This window comes from Canis aureus, chromosome 12 (assembly GCF_053574225.1).
Source record: "Canis aureus isolate CA01 chromosome 12, VMU_Caureus_v.1.0, whole genome shotgun sequence".
Classification (NCBI taxonomy): domain Eukaryota; kingdom Metazoa; phylum Chordata; class Mammalia; order Carnivora; family Canidae; genus Canis; species Canis aureus.
The window spans coordinates 6,112,145-6,139,350 of NC_135622.1; the positions used below are offsets into that span (position 1 = coordinate 6,112,145).

General features: G+C 36.6%; 1 protein-coding gene across 2 annotated transcripts in view; it reads left to right on the plus strand.

The window, feature by feature from the left end:
- The window catches only part of RNF115 (ring finger protein 115), a 70,179-nt gene that overhangs the window by 19,880 nt on the left and 23,093 nt on the right, over positions 1 to 27,206 (plus strand). The window contains exons 2-5 of one of the 2 annotated variants that reach the window (XM_077842531.1): positions 6,528 to 6,586; positions 7,432 to 7,483; positions 10,198 to 10,255; positions 25,014 to 25,225. In XM_077842531.1, the coding sequence (XP_077698657.1) occupies positions 6,577 to 6,586; positions 7,432 to 7,483; positions 10,198 to 10,255; positions 25,014 to 25,225 (332 nt within the window). In that variant the 5' untranslated portion in view covers positions 6,528 to 6,576. The remainder of the gene's footprint in view (positions 1 to 6,527; positions 6,587 to 7,431; positions 7,484 to 10,197; positions 10,256 to 25,013; positions 25,226 to 27,206) is intronic. The other variant, XM_077842530.1, reaches the window with a different exon arrangement.

Here is a 27,206-nt window from a genome sequence, read left to right on the forward strand (position 1 = left end):
AATTGGGGCACCTGGTTGGCTCATTCTGTTGAGTGGCAGACTCTTTTTTTTTTAATTTTTATTTATTTATGATAGTCACACACAGAGAGAGAGAATAAGAGAGAGAGAGGCAGAGATATAGGCAGAGGGAGAAGCAGGCTCCATGCACCGGGAGCCTGACGTGGGATTCGATCCTGGGTCTCCAGGATCGCGCCCTGGGCCAAAGGCAGGCGCTAAACCGCTGCGCCACCCAGGGATCCCGAGTGGCAGACTCTTTAAATTTTTTTTTTTTTTTTTTAATTTATGATAGTCACACAGAGAGAGAGAGAGAAAGAGAGAGAGAGAGAGAGGCAGAGACACAGGCAGAGGGAGAAGCAGGCTCCATGCACCGGGAGCCCGACATGGGATTTGATCCAGGGTCTCCCGGATCACGCCCTGGGCCAAAGGCAGGCGCCAAACCGCTGCGCCACCCAGGGATCCCTCGAGTGGCAGACTCTTAATTGATTTTTGGCTCTAGTCATAATCTCAGGGTCCTGGGATTGAGCCACATTGGGCTCTGTGCTCAGTGGAGAGTCAGCTTGAGGATTGTCTTTCCTTCTCCCTCTGCCCTGCCCCCTGCATTCTCTTTCTAAAAACATAAATCTATAAAAAGAAGAAAACCACAGTAATTTATTATCTCTTATGTGTCTGGATTTACAGAATTCAATTAGTCAGCTCTCACTTGGGATCTTTCATGCAGTTATGGTCAGATAGTGCTTGGAGATGGAGCCATCTGAAGGCTCTACTGGACTGGACCTCCAAGCTGATATATTCCTCTTCAGTCCAATCCTTGTCTGATGTCTCAGTATGGCCTCTCTGTCCAGCAGAGTAGCCCAGACTTAAGTGGCTGCTCAGGGTGTTAAGAGTCAGGAGGCAGGGATCCCTGGGTGGCGCAGCGGTTTGGCGCCTGCCTTTGGCCCAGGGCGCGATCCTGGAGACCCGGGATCGAATCCCACGTCGGGCTCCCAGTGCATGGAGCCTGTTTCTCCCTCTGCCTGTGTCTCTGCCTCTGTCTCTCTCTCTGTGATTATCATGAATAAATAAAAAATTTAAGAAAAAAAAAAAGAGTCAGGAGGCAGAAGCTGTCAGGCAGTTAGTTAATGGGTTCCTCTGGAACTGGCCCAGTATTCTTTCAGCCAGAGAAGTCCTAGAGACCCTAGATTCAAATGGGGTAGAGTAGAAAGTCATATTGCAGAAGAGCATATGGGGGTGCCTGCGTGGCACATTCGGTTAAGTGTCCAACTCTTGGTTTTGGCTCAGGTTGTGGGATCAAGTCCCGAGTCAGGTTCCACGTTGAGTGTGGAGTCTGTTTGGGATTCTCTCTCCCTCTTGCTCTGTTGCCCAATCCCATCTCTCTCTCTCTCTCTCTCTCTTTTTTAAAGATTTCATCCATTTATTCATGAGAGACACAGAGAGAGAGAGGTAGAGACACAGGCAGAGGGAGTAGCAGACTCCATGCAGGGATCCTGATGTGGGACTTGATCTTGGGACTCCAGGATTATGCCCTGGGCCAAAGGCAGGCGCCAAACCGCTGAGCCACCCAGGGATCCCGAGAAATCCACATATTATCATATTATTAAACCACAGCTTTAATAATTATGAATTCAAGCCAATCTTATTTCATTCATCTCCACCCTAAATCAACATCATGTCTCCAGGTTAGTTTGAAGCAATTCTTACAAACCTTTTATTAAGAATAATTTACAATGCGTTTAGAAAGAATTGTGGTTCTCTTCCCTGTAGTTAAAATAGAATTATATAGGAAGATTTGATTGTGGAAGGAGTACCTAGGGATAGGTGGAACTCTGTGGTACTTCCACAATTTGGTTTATACTTCTAAAGTGTCCTGTTCTGTTGAAGCAGCTGTGGTAGCTGACAGCCTGGTTCTTATAACCATGCCTGGGATCACTATGAGAAAACTTGTACATTTCTCCACTCTAAGTCACCATGATTCTTGCTTCAGAACCTTTTTTTTTGTCTTTCTAATTGTGGTATCTGCCTTTTGAAATTATTTTCTCTCCACCACATCTCTTAACATCATTTTGGAAGTTCAGTATCAGTGTAGATGACTGTTTAACTCTAAAGACCTTCATCCCTACTCCATTTTAGTTACCTCCTCCTACAGCTATATCTTGAAGTTTGTTATCATCCAGAACAGTTCTTCCTCTGAAACCTCTCAGGCTCCACTATCTTATGATCCAGTCATAATTTCATTTTATTTCTTTATTTCCACTCCACCTATTTTCTGATTGTATCAGGTTCTGGGTTCTGGTACTTTGACTCTTATTTGTGACGTGTATGACAAGTAATTTCATGTTCACGTAGCCAGTAAATACCAAACACCTGTCTCTTATAGGCATATAGTGGTAAACAAAATGAATCTGCACCCTGCTGTTATGAAATGTTAAGCTTACTGGAGACAGACATTAAAAAAAAATATGTGTGTGTGTGTGTATATATATATATATATATATATATATATTTACATATTGTGATAAGTGCTATAAAGTAATGAACAAGGTGCCGTCGAAGAAAATAATAGGGGATCAGAAGGGCAAAATAAGTAAAAGGGATTAGGAGGTACAATTTTAGAGTTACAACATAAGTCACAGGGATAAAAAGTACAACATAGGAATATAGTCAATAATGGTAACAACTTTGTATGGTGACTACACTTATTATAATAATTTCATAATGTATACAAATATGAATCACTATGTTGTATACCTGAAACTAATATCTTATATCAATTATTCTTCAATAAAAAAAGAAAAGACTAAGAGGAGATCACTTTAGATTCAGTGATGAAAGAAGGACTCTCTGACATGGTATTAAAATGGCGGCTAGAGGATTAGAAATTCCTTGCCTTAATAAAGTTGGGAAATAGTGTTTCAGTTATAGAAGCAGTATACATAGAAACTTAGAGGCACGAGGAGCTTGACCAGTCAGAAAAATTGAAAGAAGGCCCATGTAGTTGGACTATACTGAGGGAGGGAGAATAGCTTGAAGTGATGTGGGCCAGTTGAATAGAGACTAGCCGAAACTGGGCTTTGTAAGTCATGTTTAAGAGTTTGATTTTATACAAAGTGTTTGGGGAAAGAGGTGGAAAGTTTTAAGCTGGGAATGACATGGTCCATTTTTATGTTTTATTTTATCATTTTTTTTAAAGATTTTATTTATTCATGAGAGACATAGAGGGGGTGGGGGCAGAGACACAGGCAGAGGGAGAAGCAGGCTCCATGCAGGGAGCCCGACATGGGACTTGATCCCGGGTCTCCAGGATCATGCTCTGAGCCGAAGACGGCACTAAACCGCTGAGCCACCTGGGCTGCCCCATTTTTATGTTTTAAAAAAGATCATTCTAAAAAAATAAAAAATAAAAAAGATCATTTTGACTTCAATATGCAGAAAAGATAGGAAAATGCTGGAAGAGAAGTTGGATGACACTTAGGGAAGATAATGTATTTCAGTGTTTACGGTCGGTGCTGGCTTAGGTTAAGAGTGTGGCAGTAGACAAGGAGTAGATTTGAGAAATGTGTTTGAGCTACAAGTGCCAGATTTGATGGTTGGATGTTGGAAGATAGTGGAGAGGGAGGTGTCAGGAATGACTCCCAAGTTTCCTGTATGAGTGAACTGGTATGCCATATCTTGAGGGTATGTGTGTGTGTTTGTGTGTAAGTAAGAGAGAGAAAAAACATTCAGAAACGTGGTCTGGGTTGGAGATACACATTTGGGAGTTGTTCCACGTAGGGAATATTTAAAGTTTTGCGAATGAGCAAGAGGGAGAGGGAGGAAATCATAGGGCGCAGCCTGTGATTGGGACAAATTACAACACTTTGTAATTGATTCCTTTTTTTCTTAACATTAGACATTAGAAAAGGTTTAAGGTTAGCCTTCTAAAATCAGTCTCATTTGCACTCAGATAAACTTTCTTAGCAGGAGAGAAAGGGATAGAGTTACTGCTACCTGGGAGGGTGGGGGATGAAAGAGGAGAGGGAGGGGCTCAGGGATTTATGTGGTCTCCAGATTATTTTATTTCTAGAGCATATAGTATGCCTGTTATGAGTGTTTCTCAGCCTTCATGTGTATACCAGAGAAAAAAGTTTGATAGCTTCTGATTCATAGGTTAAAGTTTACGGTAAATCTGAAATTTTCCACAGTCTGGGCCCTGCCTGCCTATTGACACTCACACCACTCCCCTCCAACCTCCATGCATGTTATATTCTATTGTTATGATCATTAGCCCATAATTTCCTTTTTTCATGGAGCAAACAGACTAATAATTTAAGTCACTGTTTCAGAGAAAGCCTTCCCGGGCCTTTCCTTATATTCTCAGTATGCATTAATTATAGCAATTATTTTATGAAGTTTTACTCTTTCTTGGCTTGACTATATCCTCACCAAACTAATCTCTTTGATGGAAAGGATTGGTTTTTTTTTTCTTTATATCTCTCTCTTTTTTTTTTTTAAAGATTTTATTATTTATTTGAGAGAGAGATACAGCGAGAGAGAGCACAAGCAGGGGGCAGAAGGAGAAACAGACTCCCCATTGAGCAGGGAGCCTGACATGGGGCTTGATCCTAGCACCCTGGGATCATGATCTGAGCCAAAGGCATCTGTTTAACTCACTGAGCCACCCAGGTGCCCCTCTTTTTTTTTTTTTTTTTTTTTTTTTAAGATTTATTTATTTCATTTTTTAGAGAAAGAGAATGCAGGGGAGGGGCAAAGAGAATTTTTAAAGATTTTATTTATTCATAGATATGAAGATGTCTTTCTAGATCTTTGTTATTTTATTTAAAATTTTTAAAAAAGATATTATTTATTCATGAGAGACACAGAAAGAGAGGCAGAGACACAGGCAGAGGGAGAAACAGGCTCCATGCAGGGAGCCAAACGTGGGACTTGATCCTAGGTCTCCGGGATCACACCCTGGTCTGAAGGCAGCGCTAAACTGCTGAGACACCTGGGCTGCCCTAGATCTATTTTAATAGGTAGTTAAAATATATTTTTTAGAAGTATGATAAGTGGATGATAAAAAATACTTTAGGATGGTAAAAAAATAAAAGTATGATAAGACAGTCTCTAAAGTATATATATATATATTTTTTTAAGATTTATTTGTTGGAGAAAGAGCACATGAGTGAGTACACAAACTGAGCTGGGGGAAGGGCAGAGGGAGAGAAACTCTAGCAGACTACTGGGGGCTTGATCTCACCACCGTGAGATCATGACCTGACCTAAAGATGCTTAATGACTGAGCCCCCCAGGAGCCCTTAAAGTGTATTCCTTCTTATCAGTGCCAATGCTTGATATTTATTTAAAAGAAAGATTCAGCCTTTTGGCCAGAACCGCCATCTTTCAGTAATTCGCCAAAATGACTAACACAAAGGAAAAGAGGAGAGGTACCCGCTATATGTTCTCTAGGCCTTTTAGAAAACATGGAGTTGTTCCTTTGGCCACATACATGGGAATCTATAAGAAAGGTGATATTGTGGACATCAAGGGAATGGGCACGGTTAAAAAATGAATGCCCCACAAATGTTACCATGGCAAAACTGGAAGAGTCTACAGTGTTACTCAGCATGCTGTTGGCATTGCTGTAAACAAACAAGGGCAAGATTTTTGCCAAGAGAATTAATGTCTGCATTGAACATATTAAAAACACTCAAAGAGCCAAGATGGCTTCCTGAAGTGTGTGAAGGAAAATGATCAGAAAAAGAAGGAAGCCAAAGAGAAAGGTACTTGGGTTCAACTGAAGCGCCAGCCTGCCCCACTCAAAGAAGCACACTTTGTAAGAACCAATGGAAAGGAGCCTGAACTGCTGGAACTCATTCCCTATGAATTCATGGCATGGTAAACATAAAGAAAATAAAAGACCTCAGGATTGTAAAAAAAGAAAAGGAAAGAGTCATGGTACTGAAGGAGTTAGAAGCTGATTTAATGGAATTGTTCCAGTTATTTGAATTAATATTTCTGTTAAATACCTGAGAATACTGTTTTATTTGGAACTGTTGGTAGTCAAAAAATGGATTAGAGATATTGTGAAACTTCACTGTAAATTCCTAGTCTACCAATTGATTTATACTGTGATTCAGTTTGTATTTCCTACATGCAAAATAGTAAAAAATAGCAGTTTTTGTATCTGTCAATTTTATAATCGTTTACTGCTCTGATAATGAGTGGAGATTTTTCATTTGATTTGAAGAGAAAATTAGATCATGAATTTATTCCAGTTTTTAAAAAATCAACCCAAATTAAAAAACAAAAATCTGACATTCTCCCTCTCAGTGGAAACTCTTGTGGGGGAGGGGAAACCTCTTATGAAGCTATTCTGCAAACTTCTTAGGGAATTTATTTGCCAGAGTGTGATAAAAAAACAAAAAACAAAAAACAGAACTATCCTTGGCGCATTGACATTTCATCGCATCAGCTTGTATACTGCATATTACTTAGAAACTGCATGCTTAGCTTTCTAATGAAAGACTTTTATTTCTTTTTTTTTTTTATAGGAATATATTTGTCCCAGATGTGAATCAGGCTTTATTGAAGAAGTGACAGATGATTCCAGGTATTGTACAAGCTTGTGAATAAATCTGGCATTCTTTTATCAAAGTTATTTTCTATCAGCATTGACTGAATGAATAGAAAAAAATGTGTTTTATAACTTATGCTCTCTGCTGAGAGAGAGAGAGATGGAGGAAGGGAATGAAGAAGGGTAATAAAAATGGGAAAATTTGGGATAAGATGTGATAATGGGTGTGATGAGATCCACTGCTTCTGATTGTGGCATTCCTTTGAAAATTTTATATCCATATCAAAGTAACTCTTCGTAAGTTTTCACTTATTTTCTGAATCTTTGGTGTTCTTTTAGATTATTGCGTGGTTTTAATGACCACTCTGTTGCCTAAAGGTAAATCTCTGTTATACCTCATTGGTTGGCTGGGGAGAGACTTCTGACAAAGATATCTAATAAGGTTAGTCTAGCCAGGGAAACTGCTTTGAGGAAGCCTCAGGGTCCTAATTCATACTAAAATTACGGTAGTCAAACTTATGCCATCTTATCGCTATAATATTCATTGGGTTCATAATGCTTGAAATTATGATGTACTACTTACTAAAGATGTAAAACTTATAAAAGGGGGAACTATTTCTGAAAGTGATAGTATTTTGTATTCTTGGTTAATACAAATAAGACTATAAAACTTAATGAAAAGTAGAATAGCATTGGTAGGATGGCTTTTTTTGGCTGAACATAATGGCACATTTGTTCTTTTGTGGATATATGGTTAGGCAGTGGTTGGACAATTGAAGAAATATGACTGGATAGAAAGAATCTGAAGCTTCTTTTAATCTTGGAGTGACTTTGGAGATTTTAATGGCGGTAAATAATTCCTTTACTATTGCTGTTGGCAGACTCTAAAGTTGAAGGTCCCTTCCACAACCAGGAAAAACTACACATTTTACAGTATGTACTATTAGTTTAACTTTATTAATGATTGGTAATTATACATATAAATGAACTGGAGCTTCTGGGGCAGTATATGGCATGGGATCAAGTTCGGTACAAATACATGGTGATCTAATAATCTTGGTTTTAAATAACGCAATACCAGCTCTAAAACTATAGGATTAGCATGACAGCAAAATGAGCAATTTTGTATGAATGGCGTGCTAATTTGGGGGCAGCTTTTTATTTGTGCTGTCATAATGGCATCAAATACTTCAAACACTTATGCTCTGCATGTGTTATTATTATTATTTCTTAAGATTTTATTTATTCATGAGAGAGAGAGAGAGGCAGAAATGAGAAGCAGGCTCCATGCAGGGAGCCTGATGTGGGACTTGATCCTAGGACCCCAGGATCATGCCCTGGGCTAAAGGCAGGCACTAAACCGCTGAGCCACCCAGGGATCCCTCTGCATGTGTTAAATAAAGAGCGTATTGGTTGTTGGGAGGCAGTTAATGTGCTTATTATTTTTTTCTAACTTTTTAAGTGGTAATATTGGCTTCTTTAGCCCTGTATGCAGTATGGTTATAAATGTAGATAGTAATTAACTGCAGGATGAGTCTCTTTATGGAAGGGAACTATGAATTTTATGGATCCTGCTTTCACTGGAGTTAATTCTTTTATTTGTGCCTTTGTAGGTCAGAGGTTGTCCTGTTTGCTATTGGTAGCAAATACTCAAATGTACAGATTATATTTTTTGAAAGATCAGTGTTTTAAATGGTTGAAGAAATCTTTTTCTTAGAATCAGTAGCTTAGAGTTAGCATGGTATTCCCTTTCTATAAAGTTCATAAACATTTGCTGATTTGAATACGTAGAGATTACAGTGGTGAGAAGTTAGTGGTAAAAATTAATGAGAGGCGGTCCTTACATGTAAATATTGGAAAATGGGCTTCATATGCTGCTAGACTTTGATCAGAGGAGCATCTTGTAAGTTTTCTTAAGCTTTGTAACATTTCTCAGAACAATGTGGTAGTATTTATTATCCCTTCTCTATGATTAGCCCTTTCTTTAACTTTTAAAATATGGAAGAATTTTAAGGAAAGGGAATACTGAGGAAGTTTTAGGGGGAGCAGAACTGTAAAAGATAGAGTTGATAGCTTTAATTACCAAGGATATATGAATTCCTGAAATGATGTAGTAAAAAGCAGGAAGGAGCCCGGAAGCCTGTCTGGTTAGGCTTGAGCGATAAAATGGATACACAGTGGTAGTTAAATTATTTACTTGTTTAGCATAAATGTGCCAGTACTTCTGGGCTTGTTCTACATTTGAAGTGTTTTTAACTTCTGAAACAAATGCAAGTGTTAAATGGTTTCTAATTAGTGAAAAAGGCCTGAGCATGACTGCATAGAGAATGGCATTAGCTTTGCTTTTTCACTTTTGGTTCCAGACTAACCAAAGTGTGTTTGTTTCCTCAATGAGCTGGTGCCTGCACTGGTGTTCTGAAAATAAAAGCTATCTGTAGTAGTTTGTAGACTTGTATTTGGGGTGAGTGTGTGTACATGTTCATAGACTTTCTCTTGAAGTAAAAGTGATATCTATTCTTTCCATTCCTTTCTCCACAAAATGTTAGCCATTTTCCTCTCTTTTTTTTTGCAGATTTCATGGGACAACGGGACCTAATATTTCTCCCCAGTCTCCAAGAATAGTTATTATTGTTATTTATTGTTTACACATCTTTTTTTTTTTTTTTTTATGTAATCTCTACACCCAGTGTAGGGCTGAAACTTACAACCCTGAGATCAAGAGTCACATACTCTTCGAAATGAGTCAGCCAGGTGCCCCTGTTGATGCATTCAACATTAACTCAACAACCTTTATTTTCAATTTATCATTACAGGATATGACATTTTAGGGTTTTCAAAAGTGATGAGTGCTCTGTACAATATCTGACACACAGTAAACACTTCATATATATTTGTGGTATTCATACAGTCCTTACTCTCTGGATTTATATTTATGAAAGGAGGGAGAGCATTAGAAGTGGAAGAGACAAATTCTAGATATTTATAATAAGGTAGAATTTAGAATCAGAGTCAGTGCAGAGGGGTGTGAATCCTTATTTGGTTGATGAGTTCAGAAAAGACTTAGTGAATGGAGGAGGTAGCATTTGAGATGGGCCTTGAAGGATGGGTAGGATAATAAAAAAATAGGATAAACTATCAGAAGAAAAAATATTTATTGAGATCTTTTATAATGTGCTAATAACTATAGTACTAGACCCCTTGTAGTACTATATTTAATCATTCCCAAGTAGGCATGGGATCAAGTAGGCTCAAATGCTGTGTTCCTCTGATGGTTGAATGATTTTTTTAGTGAAACGTTATTTTGAGAATCTTGTTTCATTTCTTTGCCTCCTGGAGAATAAATGTTTATCTTCTCTGCTAGGTCAAATTTAAATGGCATACTGGCTTTGGTTCCTTCTTCCTACTCTATGGTGGCCCCACTTTCCAATTTTTCACTTGATTTATACTTGATTTTGTAGTTTGTTATAATATTTTTCATAGATTAATCTACATGCCAGTTCTTCATAATTTCCTTCATAGGTGTCACATTGGGATGAGTTATTTTTCCTTATTGGGCTTTGTTCTCATTGTACCATTCTATATATAGCTTCTGGGAGGGAAGCTTGTTCCTAGGAATAGAATCAGTACTCATTCCTTTTTCTCTTCAGTTTTTTAGGTGGTGGTGGCAGCCGGATAGACAATAGCACATCAACACATTTTGCAGAGGTAAGTTTTCTTTTGACTGTAGGGATTCTGTAGGTCATGGGTGGATGGATGTTAAAATCATGACGATTTTCACCTCCCAGTGCAGTAAAACATCAGAATGTATAAGAAAAATGTGAACAAGAGTAGCTCTTAGAAAGATTTTGTGTTTTTAGTAGTTGGGCCTTTGGTATGTTACTTTTGGTAAACCCTTGATTAAGAGAGGACCTCCTTGATCTATGCTGTTGTAAACCTGGTGGTGTATTAAACTTCCTTAATTGTGTGTGTGTTATGAAAAAAGTTTGTGTTATTTGTGAAATACAGTGCTATACACTGTGCTTTGGTGATGTGACAGCCAAGTAAAGAGCAGAAGAGAATTGAGTTGTAAGTGAAGTCACATTCAGCTTTACACAGAGGTACTGGATTTTGGAGATTGCCTCTAACAAACATGGTGGTTTGGTATGACTGGAATTGAGGGCTAGATTAAGGATATGGTATTTATTTGCCTTCCAGATCTCAAGGTGAGACCTGTAATTAATTTCTAACTCTATATGTAATGTAGTGTCTTTATTTTTTGGGGAAAAATTTTTAACTATGATTTGAAAATAAGGTATTAGTTTGCATCTTGGAATCCTTTTACATTAAATTCAGAGTAATTTTCTTTTTTGTTTTAGTCATTGACTTAAAATCTCTAGTTTTTGTTGTGTGTTTTTTTTTTTTTTCTTTAACCATTTTTAATTGTACAAGTAAGTGGCATTAAATGCTCTGTTTTTAATCATTTAGAGACCATACCCCATAAAGGACAGACCATCTATTTCACCCTACAGGAAACACTGGTTTGATTTTGCTTCTGTTGCCACACAACTTGGTTGGCTTTAGAAAGCTAATAGATACTAAAAGAAAAAAAATTAAATCCCATAATCATGATTTTGTGTGTGTGTGTTTCAGAATCATATTAGTCTTTTCTAGAGATATCTCAGCTAAGAGCTAGCAGAATTTTTTGATATTTATTTGTGTGTAAATTAAAACTATTAGCAGTGCATTAGACAATTGGTATTCACTAAGGAGCTCATAAAACCCTAAGCTGCTCTCCTTTATCCTCTGAAAATTATCTTAAGACCTATGGCCCCCCAGATTTATATGTTATTAGAATTATAGCCAGGAAGCATGACAAAATGTTTGAGTATTTTCTTTTACTTATGTCTGTGTACTTCTTAATATCCAGTATTAAGTTTTTTTTTTTTATTAACTCTGAGGTGCCTTAATACATGAGCCAATTAGAGTGTGCTTTACAAAACATTTCATGTCTTTGAACTCCCATTTTTATTTTCTCATTTTGATGGATTGAAAACATTATTTAAAATTTACTATGCTTCCCAGGCCTGGAAGCCTTTCTGATTTTATTATGTATTTCCCCGTGTGTGCTATTCCTGATAACACAGATTGTCACTTATTGATTATACATATGCTGAAGAAACTTCATTTGATTTTCTGTAAATGTTAGTTCTCTTAAGAAATGGAAAAAACATTGGTCTGTCAGTTTTATAGATATGACTCACCAGGGGAGATGCATTAAGAAGAAAAATAAATGCAGGTAGTCATTTTCCTAACTTTAGTAATGCTAAGTCTGTCACTGATGGCATTAGTTATCCTTCAGGTGTTAAAGTAATTTTGCTGAGTCATAGCCTGTGGTTTCTTGTCCCTTAGAGTTTATAGCAAGGGCAAGATTATGCCCAGTTTTCCCTCTGTGGAATTCCCTTGTCATCATGCCTGTGTATGTCATTTTTTCCTTTTTAAATTATATTTTGCATTTTAAAAAAATAGAAAAGAATCTTTGTTTTTAATTTCATTTATTTATTTATGAGAGACTGAGAGAGAGGCAGAGACACAGGCAGAGGGAGAAAGCAGGCTCCATGTGGGGAGCCCAATGTGGGACTCGATCCTGGGACCCCAGGGTCACTACCTGAGCCAAAGGCAGACGCTCAACTGCTGAGCCACCCAGGAGTCCCAAGAATTTGTCTTTATGGTATTATAGAAATTGTCAGGGATTTAAATCAATCAGCTTCTTAGCTGAATGTTTTATATACAGCATTCTGCTGGAAGTAGGGGCAAGAAGCAAATGTTATGGTTGCCTTGCCTGCAAGGAACTTAAAAATGTACTTGTGGAACAAGTGCCAACACATGAAACAAATAAGAAAACAACAAAGATTATAGAGTGTGATAAGCTTATTATGTATGTATGTAAGAAGTACAGTAGAAGGGAGAGATTGGTGGGCTCCAGTCTCTGGAAAGGCTAAAGTGTTTAGGAGGAGAGGTCCAATGACATAGTAGTATGCCTGGGGCAGGATTGCCTGCATTCAATCCTGGGCCCACCACTTAACTGGCTATGTAACTGGGCAGAATTACTGAGAATCTGTTTCTTTGTAAATTGGGGAAAGTAATATCTACCTCATAGGGGTGTGAGGATTAAATGAATTAATACATGCTAGGTATGTAGGTCAATGTGCCTTCCATGCAGTGAGTTTTAACATATTTTAGCCATTACTAAAACTTCATGGAAAAGGTAAAACCCTGGGGCACCTGGGTGGCTCATTCGTTAAGTGTCTGCCTTCAGGTCAGGTCATGATCATGGGGTCCTGGGATTGAACCCTTTATCGGGCTCATTACTCCACAGGGAGTCTGCTTCTCCCTCTCCCTGCCGCTCTCCCTGCTTGTGCGCTCTCTCTTTCTGTGTAAAATAAATAAAATCTTTAAAAAATAAAGAAAGGAAAAAAAAAAAAACCTCCTTCATGGGGAAATTAAAACAAGACATTGGGTATTGGAACCTGACAGCAAAGATTGAATTTAGATATAGAATGAGGTGAGAAAAACTACCTCAAAATAATATTCATAAGCTATAAGGTTTTATACTCATGTCCCTGGATAAAACACTTACAAAACTATGAATAGAAACTAAAGCTATTTTCCTTTTCCACATTTTAGTTTGTAATTTCAGCAAAAGCTTATACTCAATTTTGTTCTGTTTTCCTTCAGCCAGGGTTGCTTGTACAAAGAAGAGCTTATTTTCTGAATTCTTAAAATACTAGATATGTTAGAAGAGCCTTAGTCCAAGCAAAACTTTTAACAAAATCAGTATTGATTTAAAACAATTTTTTTATAAGTGGATCTGGGGTGGGGAGATAGAGTGGGTGAAGTTGGAGTGAGGATGGGAGAAGGGTTACCAGTTAAATGGGAACTTTGAGTATCATGTGAGGGTCATTGGAGAATGAATCTAAAAATATTGCTGGCAGTTTATAGAAAGGAAGGCTATTGCTGTATAGAGGTTCCTGATGGTAACCTGGGGAATTGAGCCCATGTCTACCTGAGGGTTTCATTGATTACTGGAAAGCTTCTGACTGTGACCTTGTACCTGTGAGACATCTGATCCTAGAGTCTCAGCTTACCTAAATGGATCACTTCAGTGCAAGAGTGGCTGTGGCTGCTGCCTCCAATTAGCAGAATATAGATAGATGGCTTCCTAGAAACAGAACTCCCAGGTATACCACAAGAGGGTAGGGTGCTCTGAGCAGTCTGGTTTATGTTTATTTAAATAAAATTTCTTTCTTTTTTTTTTTTTTTAAGATTTTATTTATTTATTTGAGGGAATGCACGGGCAATTGAGAAAGAGAGCACGAGCTGAGGGGAGAGGGAGAAGCAGACTCCCACTGAGCAGGTAGCCTGATTTGGGGCTATATCCCAGGACCCTGGGATCATGACCTGAGCTGAAGGCAGATGCTTAACTGACTGAGCCACCCAGGCGCCCCTAAATAAAATTTGTTTTGGTACACGATGTAGCATTATAATGACAATAAAAAGGTATTAAAAACATCTGAAGTCCCACTATTCCAAGCGTTCCTTTTCTCCACACATTTCCTTTCAGGTTTTATCTTGAGTCATTGGTACCAAAAGATTCTATAACAATAGTAAGATTTTTTAAAAATGAAAAATTTGTGTCCTCATTATCTTATTTTAGCTTTATGTTTTTGCATGTATTTTACATTTTTTGCATGCATGATTACATAACGGTTTTCAGAGGCATTCACAGAGTATACCATATTGTGTCTCTGCTTTTTAACATTTAATAGGATTATGTCAAACATCTTTTTTGTCTCTTTGTAGTTAAAAGAATTATAAATTTTATGAGTTCATATTGTTTTATGTTTGTACTGTACTTATTAAACTGTTATCTTAAACATGTCTGGTTATATGTTATAGTTGATTGTTGATTGTATCTCTTCTCTCCACCTCTGAATCTATAGAAGCCAGACAGATGGATATAAAAATTTAGCTTTATTCAACCTAGTAAAAAGAAGTTAAAGATTATAAATCATTCTTCTCCAGGCTAACCATCCTTTATATGTTTTGCTATTGTCAGTCTCAACCAGAGAGCTTGCACTCAGATCCCTGGTAGAGTTTGGGTTCTTTGAGCAGTTGCAACCTGGCTTGAATGTTAGAGTTTGAATTAATTCAACCAAATCTTTCATATGTTTCATTTTTTAGTATGAAGACTTAAACAGGCTCATTTCACGGTACATGCTTCATATCCAGTCAGTTTGGAAATGTCAAGTAAAACTTCTGAGCTTTTCACAGTTGTTCAAAAAATAACTCTGTTTCCATAATTGAGTGCATACTAAGTTCACACCAATAATGCTGTTGTCAAGCAAGGACCACAAACTTAATGATAACTAAAGGAAGAAGGGTAAAAAAATATTCTTGGTGTCAGCTTTGCCAGTTTTCTGGTCAGTGAGTGCCAGTTGCCCAGAGTTCATGGCTTGTAAATTTAAACTCATTTGGGAAAAGGTACCTTTCAAGAAATTGTTTGTGGCGCAGTGTTTATATTACTGGAGGAATAGGGGATTGTATATCATATTTCTCTTTGTGAATGGCATTTGAGCTCTGTATTTTGGTAAAATTTAGGAATTCGCCATGGTTGCAACCATAGTTTTGAGATTTCTTTTTGAGGGCCCTTTCTTGCCTAGGCAGTATATTATAAAACTTCTGAATTTCCATTTACTTTTAAGTCTTATATTCCAAGCACCCCTGAGTTGATTTGAGGATGAGTTTCTTACTTTCAGTTATCCTCTCTGCTTCTTATAATCATTTACTGTTTTATTATTCTTTTTTAAAAAAAACTCTTCCAGTTTTTCCTTAATTTATTAAACAAATCTATTTCTGGGAGACCTTTTAAAGTTTTAGGTCTTTTATTTTTTATTATTTTTAAGTTTATTTAGTCACGAGAGACACACAGAGAGAGGCAGAGGCATAGGCAGAAGGAGAAGCAGGCTCCCTATGGGAAGCCCAATGCTGGACTTGGGACTTGAATTACAGGACCCCAGGATCACGACCTGAGCCAAAGGCAGACGCTCAACCACTGAGCCACCCAGGCATCCATTTTTAATTTTTTTTTTCATTTTTAATTTTTTTAAAAAGAATTTACTTATTTGAGAGAGAATAGGGGAAGAGGGAGAAGCAGGTTCCCTTTTGAGCAGAGGACTTCCCCCACCCCCCAGCATGGGGCTTGATTCTCAGAACCTTGGGATCATGACCTGAGCTGAAGGCAGATGCTTCATTGACTGAGCCACCCAGGCACTCAGTATAGGTCTTTTAAATTGTCCTCTTAGCTTTTAGGTTTACAATAATTTTATTCAACCTTCCACTTACCTCTAAGTAGAAGCTTTGTTTCTTTGGTACATGGGATCCCCATACTTCTTTGCCTGTTTGTTAATAAAAACTATCTCAAGATGAAGATATAGTTTTGGTGTTCAGTATCTAAAAACCAAGCATCAAGAATGAGCCTCTCTAAAAAGTTCTTTTGGGTTCATACACACTTCAAAATAAGATAAAGAGGTGTTTGGAGCTGCTAATCTAATTCCATTTAACTCTGCTGCCGATAACAGATAAAGGTAGAATGCATCTACAGCCGTTATAATCATATAATAACCATATAATTATCTTCCAAAATGGGATACTTGTGAAAAGTTATACTAAAAATAATAAAAACTTTATAATTTTGTGGAAATTTATTTATTGGCCCAAAGATCAGTTTTGTTATGTTGGTGGATTTGTTAAACAGTTGTGTTCAAACACTTTTTGAAAATAAAATTCTAGCAGGGGCATCTGGCTGGCTCAGTCAGAAGAGCATGTGAGTCTTGATCTCAGGGTTGTGAGTTTGAGCCCCATATTGGGTATAGAGATTACTTAAACTTAACCCCCCCAATTCTAAAAAATAAAAGCAACTTAGTGCTTAAAACCCGACAGAGATATTACAAGAACAGAAAACTATGGACCAGTATCTTCTCATGAACATAGATGTGAAAGCCCTAAACAAAATTTTAGCAAACAGAACACAACAGTATATAAGAAGAGTTAGATATGCTCAAATGGGATTTAGTTCAGAAGTGAAATTTATTTCAGAATGTTAGTTCAACATTTGAAAAATCGAATAACATAATTCACCATGGTACACCATAAAAACCATACAGTCATCTCACTGGATGCCCATAAAGCATTTGACAAAAATCTAATATCTGCTTTTTTTTTTTTTTTTTTTTGAGAGAGAGAGCGAGAGAGCGTGCACTTACAGGGGGGTGGTCAGAGGGAGAGAGAGAGAATCTTAAGCAGGCTCCACGGCCAGCACAGAACCCAACATGGGGCTTGATCTCATAACCCTGAGATCAAGACCTGAGCTGAAATCCAGAGTTGGATGCTTAACTGACTGAGCCACCCAGGTGCACCAACATCAATTTTTGATAAAAACTCTCAGCAAACTAAAATAGATGAGAACAGCCTTAATCATCTAAAATCCTACAACTGACATCATAATTGATGGTGAAACACAGTGTTTTTTAGCAAATCAGGAACAAGACCAGAATGTCTTTTCTTATCACTTGTATTTGACATTCTTTTGGAGGTTCTAGCCGGTGTATGAGGTAAGAGATAGGTAGAGACAGATATAAGTGGTATCCAGATTGGAAAGGAAGACATAAAACTGTCTAGTCACAGTTGGCATATTATGTTGAAAACCTGATGGAATCTATAAGGTTTAACAAGGTTACAGGATATAACAAAAACATACAAAATCATTTTTACATATTGGCAACAGTTGAAAAAATACTCAACTTTTAAATTGAAGTTAAAAAAATTTACAACAGTATACAGATATGAAATACTTCAAATTTCAGAAAAGATGTATAAGATCTGAACAGGAGAACTACAAAATGTTACTTAGAGAAATTGAAGAACAGCTAAATAAATAGAGAAATATGCCCCACTCAGGATCAACTTAATATTGTTGGGATGTCATTTATAATTCAATGTAATTCCAGTAAAAATCCCAGGCAGCTTTTTTATAGAAATTGACAAGCAGATTCTAAAATACACTTGAAAATGCAAAGTATGTAGAATAGCTAAAGCTTCTTTGAAAAAAAAAAAGAAAAAAGTTAGAGGACTAAACTACTGATTTCAGAGCTTATTATAAAGCTACAGTAATCAAGACTGTGATGATTGCCACAAAGATCAAAAGACTAGAATACTCAGAGTCCAGAAACACACACATTATGGACAACTGATTTTGACAAAGGTACAAAGGCAATCCAGTAGTAAAAGAATGGCCTCTTAAATGTGCTGAAAGAGGGGCACCTTGGTGGCTCAGTGGTTGAGTGTCTGCCTTTAGCTCAGGGCGTGATCCTGGGGTCCTGGGATCAAGTCCTGCATCAGGCTCTCCACAGGGAACCTGCTTCTCCCTCTACCTGTGTCTCTGCCTCTCTCTCTGTATCTCTCATGAATACATAAATAGAATCTTTAAAATAAAATAATAATCTTTAAAATAAATATTTAAAATAAAAATCTAAAAATAAAATCTTTAAAATAAATAAATGCTGAAACATTTGTGTATTAACAGTACAATATGAGCTTAGATACATAACTTTAAACCGTATATAGAAATTAGCTCAAGAGATGGATAGTAGACCTAAATGTAAAACTTTATATAACTTGAAGAAGAAAACACAGGAGAAAATCTTTATAACCTTGGGTTAGGCAAAGATTTCTCAGATATGACACCAAAAGCATGATCCATAAAAGAAAAATTAATAAATTGGATATCATCTAAATTTAAAACTTCTACTCTTCTAAGTAAGAATGAAAGGACAAGCCACAGTCTGGGAGAAAATATTTTCAGATCATTTATCTTATAAAGAACTTGTATCCAGGCTATGTAAAGAACTCTTCAAATAGAATAATAAGAAAACAACCCATTTTTTGAAAATGAGAAAAGACTTGAACAATTCGCTTCACCAAAAAAGATACATAGATGGCAAATAAGCGCGCAAAAAATTTTCAACATCAAAAAAAAAGAAAGAAAGAAAGAAATGCTCGACATCATTAATCATTAGGAAAATGTAAGTTAAAACCACAACGAAATACCACTGTACAACTATCTTGGATGGCTAAAATTTGAAAGACTGACCCTTACTAATGGCTGTTGGAACAACTGAAATGGACTGTAAAAATGGTACAATCACTTTAAAAAACACACTAGCTGTTTTTTTAAAAAAAGTGCACATATAATTATGTATGCAAATGTTCACAGCAACTTTACTTCTAATAGCTAAAAATTAGAAACATCCCAAATATCCATCCATCAAAGGTAGGTGGATAGACAAATTGTGGTATAGTCATATTATGGAATACTACTTAGCAATATAAAGTGTATGGAATACTACTCACTATAAACCATTGATACATGTAAAAATATGGATGAATGTCAAAATAATTGAGTAAAAGAAGCCAGAGTACGTACAATGTGATCTTTTTTTACATGCAATTCTAGAAAATACAAAATTCTAGAAAATGCAAACCAGAGAAATACCAGTGAATGCTTAGGGTCAGGCAAGGCAGGAGGAAGGGATTACCTAGGGACACTAGAAAACTTTTAGAAGTGATGAGTGTTCCGTATCTTGATTTAATGTTTTCATCAAGTTGCTTGTGAACCTTTTCAAAATGGTACTCTCAATTCATTGATCTCTGATCTCTGTGAGACTATAATGTTTTTTAAGATATAATTCATATACCTTGTAATTTAACCTTTTAAAGTGTACAAGTCAGTGGTTTTAGTATATTCACAGTGTACAACCATCCCCACTAATTCTAGAACTTCTTTATCACCCTCAAAAGTAACCCTGTATCTATTAGTAGTCACTCCTTTTTTCTCCCCAGTTTCCCAATGCTAGGCAACTACTAAAATTCTCTGTGAATTTGCCTATTTGGGACATTTTGTATAAGTCATACATTATGTGACCTTTGTGACCGTTTTCTGTCACTTACCATATTCTTTGCAAGGTTCGTCCATGTTGTAGCATGTATTAGTACTTTATTCTTCTTTTATGGCTACATAATATTTTAGTTGTATGGATATAGTATTGCATTTTGTTTATTCACTCATCAGTTGGTGGGCATTTGGTTGTTTACACTATTTAGCTGTTATGAATAAGGAATATTTGTGTATAAATGTTAGTGTGAACATATGTTTTCTTAAATAACTAGGTGTGAAGTTGCTGGGTCTTATGGTAACTCTGTTTAGCTTTTGAAGAATAGACCATAATATTTTAAGAGAGGCTAGTGTGATCATGGTTAGCTAATAGCAAATTCTGCTAAATGGAAAGTATTGTCCATCCTGTTTTTAATATTGAAATCTATAAATAATTCACATGTATTTTCAGAAGCATTGTCTTTTTACCTCCCATCAGAGTAACATTTCAGTTTTTCAAGCAAAACTTGTCAAATAAACAGTCTCTCTGAAACATTTGGATGTTTACCAAAACTTTGTAATAGTATTCTCTGATTTTACTTATGTAAGCCATGTTCTAAATACCCAGTTTTATATATGAACTATTTTTTTTCTGATACTTTCTAAGTCTTCTTAGAGGGAAATGACGTGAAGCTGTTCATATACTTAGTGATGATTTGATATAAATTTATGTAGTGTGCTTTTTATCCTGTGTTCTGTGACCAGGCAGTACTATTATTTTGGGACAAATACATTGATTGCTATTATTTGTCTGTGGTTATTACATTTGCGGCTTCCAAACAAGTAGCAAAATGCCTCATGCTGATGTTGAAGTTGCTTTTATTTTTATTTATTTTTTAAAGGATTTTATTTATTCACGAGAGACACAGAGAGAGAGGCAGAGACATAGACAGAGGGAAAGGTGGAGACATAGACAGACGGAGAAGCAGGCTTCTCATAGGGAGCCCGATGTGGGACTCCATTCCCCGACCCAGGATCACACCCTGAGCTGAAGACAGACGTTCAACCACTGAGTCACCCAGGTGTTCCTGAAGCTGATTTTAAACTTGGGTTCCTTCAGAATTTCACATGTATTAGGTGTGATAACAATTTGCATAATTATCAATACAGATTATTGATATTATGATCTTGGTGCTTGATTTTTCTTCTAGTCAAAAATTTTGAATACATAGTTTTTACGTTAATTATAATGATTGCTTTGAAGAGTTCTGTAAGCAAGCTTTGTGGAACTTTATTCACATAGTCAGGGAATTGTACATTTCCTATAGTTATGTAAATGAGATGGATGATGGAAAACATGGAGGGGATCATAATTTTTCACTTATTAAAGGCAAGTATAGTTTTGGATATTTAAATGTTGCATTTACTTTGGAATTTGGGGTCAAGAAAAACTTTGTGTTATAGACCACTTTTCAGACCATGATCTTTACTAGAGGGGGGCTGTCGCCAGAAAAGAAAGGAAAATAAGTCTGATATGATAAGTACGAATGGCAGTTAAAATGAAAAGGTGCTTTATCTCATTAGCATTTAGAGAAGTCTTATTGATGTTTTTAGTGTGCATATTTTTCTGTCATCCAATTGAATGTTAGAAGTTTTAAGTTATTTAAAAACAGTGTTGGCAAGAGTACAAGACGATGTAAGCTCTTATACTCTGATAGGAGTATAAATTGTTATATATATGCCCTTTGGAGGGTAGCTTGATATTATCTAACAAAATTTAAAATGCTTATACTGAGGTGCCTGGATGGCTCATTGGTTAAACATTTGCCTTTGGCTCAGGTCATAATCTCCGCGACCTAGGATTGCTCAGCAGGGAGTCTGCTTCTCCCCCACCTTTTCCTCCCCCCACTCCCACTTGTGTGTGTGCTCACTGTCTAATAAATAAAAATAAAAAAATAAAGTGCTTATACCCAGTAATTCTATTTCTGTGCTACAGGATGTCCCTATGAAAAAGAATGCTTCCTCTGATATATTTCATGGGGCTAGGATAACCTTATAGCAAAACCAGACAAGGATAGTACACAAACGGAAATTAGAGGCCAATTCATTCATAAACATAGATGCAGAAATTCACCCAAACCCCAGAAAATAATGCAACAATGTATTATAAACCAACTTGTATTCATTCTAAGAATTCAAGGTCGGATTAATATTAAAAACTAGAAGTCAGTGATGACATTTTGAAGTGCTGAAAGAATAAACTGCCAACCAGGAATTCAAAATCTGGCAAAAGTATCTTTTAAGAATGAAAGAGAAATTAAGACATTCCCAGATAAACAGCATTTTAGGGATTTCATTGGTGATAGACCTTCCATACAAGAAATGCTCAAGGGAATCTTTCAGACTGACTGCAGACCTATTGAATTTACTTTCTGGAGTAGGGCTAAAGAATATGCATTTTAAATAAACCCTCCTAGTTATTCTTATACACCAGAAACAAAAACCTTACAATGAGATACCATTTTCTGGCTAGCAGATTGGTAAAAACTAAAAGCAAAAACAAAAGCCCTGTAACATCTAGCGCTTGCCAGGATTTGGTACAATGGCAACTCTTGGTGGATGTGTGAATTGATAATTACTTTGCAAAACAATTTGGCATTACCTAGTAAAGTTGAAGATACATAAAACATATAAAGTTGTACAGACCACTAAATGGAGAGACTCTTCTATCTTTACAGCAGAATGACACATATATGAATGTTCATACTGGCTGTGATAGCAAAAACCTGGAAACAATCTAGATATTTATTTATTTATTTATTTATTTATCAATCTAGATATTTATTGAGAGAAGAAAATATTTTAAAAAGTGCAGTATAAAAATGCATGTGAAAATGAATGCACCAGTACGTGCAACCAAAAAAGAAAGTGCTTTCAAAAGGCACTTCCGTAATTCACAAGTCACATCTTATTAGGGATATATACATTTCTAATAAAACTATAAAGGAAAGCAAGGGGATGATGAAAAATTGTGAGTAGTGGTTAACTTTGGAGGTTGGGGCACGGAGGGACACACAGTGTTTCAGTGGCTTTAATGATGTGAACTAAGAGATGGTTACATGGGTATATGTTTTTTTTTTTTTTTTAAGATTTTATTTGTTTATTCATTTGAGATACAGAAAGAGACAGGCAGAGGGGAGAAGCAGGCTCCATGCAGGGAACCTGATATGGGACTCGATCCTGGAATATCCAGATCACACCCCAAGTTGAAGGCAGACGCTCAACCGCTGAGCCACCCAGACATCCCTATATTTTATTTTCTTATGCCTCAATTATTATGTTTTACATGTATCAAATACTAGATATAATAAAGATGTTGAAGACAACATAGAATATAAAACATCCATATTATGCTGCTATTGAAAAGAATGATAGGATTTTGTGTGTTCTGAGTCAGTGCAAGCCTTTTTTCCTGTATGGCTTTTATCCCTAATATCTACAGTTTCCTTTGCCTTCCCTTTGAGGGAAGGGATAGTATCTTTTCCCACTTAAAAATGAAATCCTTTGGGGCAAAGTTTGTTTTTTGTTTTTGGTAACATCTTATTCACTGTTATATCTTAAACAGTTCCCAGAAAGTGATTGGAACACAGTACATGCTAAATAAGCATGTGTTGAATGAAAGAATGTATGTGTGTGTGTTAAAGATTGGAATTCTACACACCAAATTAACCCCTGGATAGGAGGATAGATTAGGGGTAGAGATTGGTCATGGCTGAATGAATCGAGACTGTATTGCATTTCCTATTTTATATTGTGTTCACATTTTTGTAATATGTTTACTGTGTATTTTTTAGTTAAAAAGGGAGGAAACATCCTTGAAAATCAAAAATCAAAATGTAAACTGGAAAAAACAACGTTATTGACAAAACTAAACAAAGTTCTTAATTTCAAGAATTCTATTTGACAAATTATTGGATGTTAGAGTTGAGACCATAGTGGGCTCAACTTTAACATGTAGCTAGCAACTGACCCCTTCCCTGCGTGTTTCTAGAGGAGACTGTTGTTAGTTTGGGTCTCTGGAAGAAACGATCAGTTTGGAGCAGAGAGGCTATGAGGATTTTAAGACCTAAGATAATATGCTGAGCAGTTTTGTGTCCCTGTTATTATATACACATAAAACCTTTTTCTGTTTGACTTAGAACTTTGAAATGAAACAAAACAAAAAGACCAGGATGTGACCAGGATTATGTTCTTGGTTGGACCAAGTGAAATAAGTAGTGTTCTATGGAACTCTTAAAATACCTGGTGTACTGATAAATAAAATTTAAATTATTTTAGTGGTGGTTGGTTTTTTTCCATTCATCCTTTGTTAAATAATTCCTTTTTAAAAAAATTTTTTTTAAAGATTTTATTGATTTATTTGAGACAGAGAAAGAGAGCACAAGTAGGGAGGAGGATCAGAGGATCAGAGGATCCCGCTAAGCAGGGAGCCCAATGTGGGGCTCGATCCCAGAGCCCTGGGACCATGACCTGAGCCAAAGGCAGATGTTTAACCGACTGAGCCACCCAGGTGCCCCTGTTAAATAATTCCAAACACACAAATCCCCATTCTTCTCCCCACATCCCTAACAACACCCTTTTTAAAATTAATTAATTAATTTATTCATTCATTCATTCAATGAGAGACACAGGCAGAGGGAGAAGCAGGCTCCATGCAGGGAGCCCAATGCAGGACTCGATCCCAGATCCCAGGATCATGACTTGAGCCAAAGGCAGATGCTCAAAGTGCTGAGCCACCCAGGTGTCCCCCCAACAACACCCTTTTAATGATAAAATAAAATACATACAACTGAATAATCTTACCAGACATTCCTGTACTGCTTTGGCAGCACTTTGACAGTGCCCCTTTCTGATGCAGCTTCTAGGTCGATAGAAGTATTTTGTAGATCTCTGTCTCCACTTTGTGGTAATTATGCTTTTTAAAAAGTGTGTAAATACATCCATTTTACTTAAATCTTAGATTTTATATAGTAAAAATGTGGATGTTATTTGTGACAAAGCACAAGAATATGAAGATCCAAATGATTGTGCTTAGGACAGAAATCCGTGATCATGTCTGGCTCACATTTTTACTTCAGAAGGGGAAACTGCTCAGAAGCATGTGGATATGAGCTCAGTGTTAAGGAAAGGATCCAGCTGTTGGCTTGTTTCTGTATGAAGGAAATTAAGTTTCTCAGTATGTAAGTGCCCCTCCTCCACATGTGTACACACACACACACACACACACACACGATGCCTGCACTTGAAAGACCTCTATTTTCTCCTCCATGAAATTGGGGAAATGTATACTTCTTAAGTTTGGAGCTTCTGAATTTCAAAGTGTTAAAAATTGTTCCAGAAATTTTTCCTCTCTTTTTTCAGTATTTATTGTTACCATTTCCTCTTTCTTCTGATCTTTAAACCAGTAACATGTTGTTTATTTCTGGTTTTTACTAGCTCTGGGAGCATTTGGACCACACGATGTTTTTTCCAGATTTTAGACCATTTCTAAGTAGCAATCCACTGGACCAAGATAATAGAACCAATGAGAGGGGTCACCAAACTCACACTGACTTCTGGGGACCAAGTCGGCCTCCGCGGCTGCCAATGACTCGAAGATACAGATCGCGAGGAAGTACTCGTCCCGATAGATCCCCAGCTATTGAAGGGTGAGTTTTTTCTTTAAGTTCTCTTTAAGGGTAGTTTCAGCAAAGGACATATTGGCATGATGTAATCTCTATAAGGTTCTCATACTTGTTACCTTTATGGACAAGATAGAGATACATATAAACAGAATGAAGGTGAAGTTAAACTGAATGTTTCTTAACTGCGACTAGTTAAGAATTGATGATAAATTAAAGGATGCTAAAACTAATGATACAGGTCTCTGGTTAATTTTATTGTCTCAGATTAATATATAGGTTATACATTTGTTTTTCAATATTTCAGAAGATACTAAAAGGGAAATCCAATATATGGGATGTCATTAGGATTCAAAAAGACCTCAGCAGATTGGAGCAATGGAGTTAGTACAAAATTTAATAGGAATAAATACAGAGTCGTGTGACTGTAAAAACATTCATGCAACAAATGTTTATTCAGTGTCTTTTATGCTGGAAGACTTGTATTAGACATTAGGGATACAGTGGTGGGCAAAATAGATGCTGGCTTTTGATCTCATAGAGCCCATTTTGTAGGAATAATAAACATTAATTTTTTTAATTTATTTTTTATTGGTGTTCAATTTACTAACATACAGAATAACCCCCAGTGCCCGTCACCCATTCACTCCCACCCCCCGTAAACATTAATTTTTAAAAATGTTTGCCATAAGCATAGGATGGTACTTCATTCTTTATCAGCTTATCTTATTTAATACATATAAATTAGTAGTTGCTATTTTTTTTTTTTGCTATTGCTATCCTTTTTTTTTTTTAAGATTTTATTTATTTGAATTGCTTCTTGGCCTCTTGGCTAAGATCAAGTGAAGATTTTATTTATTTGAGAGAAAGAGAGAGAGAGAGGCGCGTGCACAAGCAGGGGAAAGGCAGATGGAGAGGAAGAAGCAGGCTTCCCATTGAGGAGCCTGATATGGGTCCCCTGGAACCTGGGATCATGACCTGAGCCAAAGATAGATGCTTCACTGACTGAGCCACCGAGGTGCCCCTGCTATTCTCATTTTATATAAGAATAAACTGAGAGAGAAATAAAATAACTTGGATCAGTGGTAGATCCAGGATTTGTTTGAATCCAGGGATATATGAATCTAGTGCTATAGGGCAGTCACTAGCCACGGGATTATATCAATTTAAATTAATTAAAAGTTAATAAAACTCAAAATTCTTTAATCACAGTAGCCACATTTCAAAGGTTCAGTAACCACAGATAGCTGGTAGTTACCATATTTTATAGCACAGATTATAGAACATTTCCATTATCTTAGCAGGGCCTATTGAACAGTACTGTTCTAGAGCCTACACTCCTTCACATACATAAAGCTTCTAGATTTTACTGTTAATAGCTTACTGTACTTGCTTTATCACATATCTGTCGATCTATTTGTCCATTAGTTCATATCATGTCTTATGAATTTCAAAAGTAGTTGTAAACATTTCTTCTTAGGACAATAATAGGATATAGGAAATATGATTTAATAGGATTGTCCAGGACAAAAGCCAAAAAATCTTAGACAATTATAACAATATCTGATGCTCAGAGGCAAACCTCTGCCAGTTAAACTGCATGAAAATTACTTTCCTTTCTCTATCTGACATGGACCCCATTGTTGAACTCCTCAGCTACAGTTCATCTAAAATTTTACCTTTTGTGCACTTGTTTTCTCCCACTCACTAAACTACCAATTTTGGATCAGTGCTGTGGTCTGCTTTTCCTTGCTCCTCCCCTAAGGGATGGCTGAGTACTGCTGGAGGAAAATCATTAAATATGCTTATTGATGCCCATGGAGCTGGCAAAGTGTATTTAATCTCCATTAGACTGTCAATGCGTTTGATTAGTCTTTTAATTTGCAATTCCCCTCAGGACATATTTTGAACTTCTGCCAAAATTCACTCCAAATTTCCAATCTGGTAGCTAATTCTCGGCAGCTGACTTGTATTCTTCATTTTGAAAATTGGGGCCTCAGACGTGAAC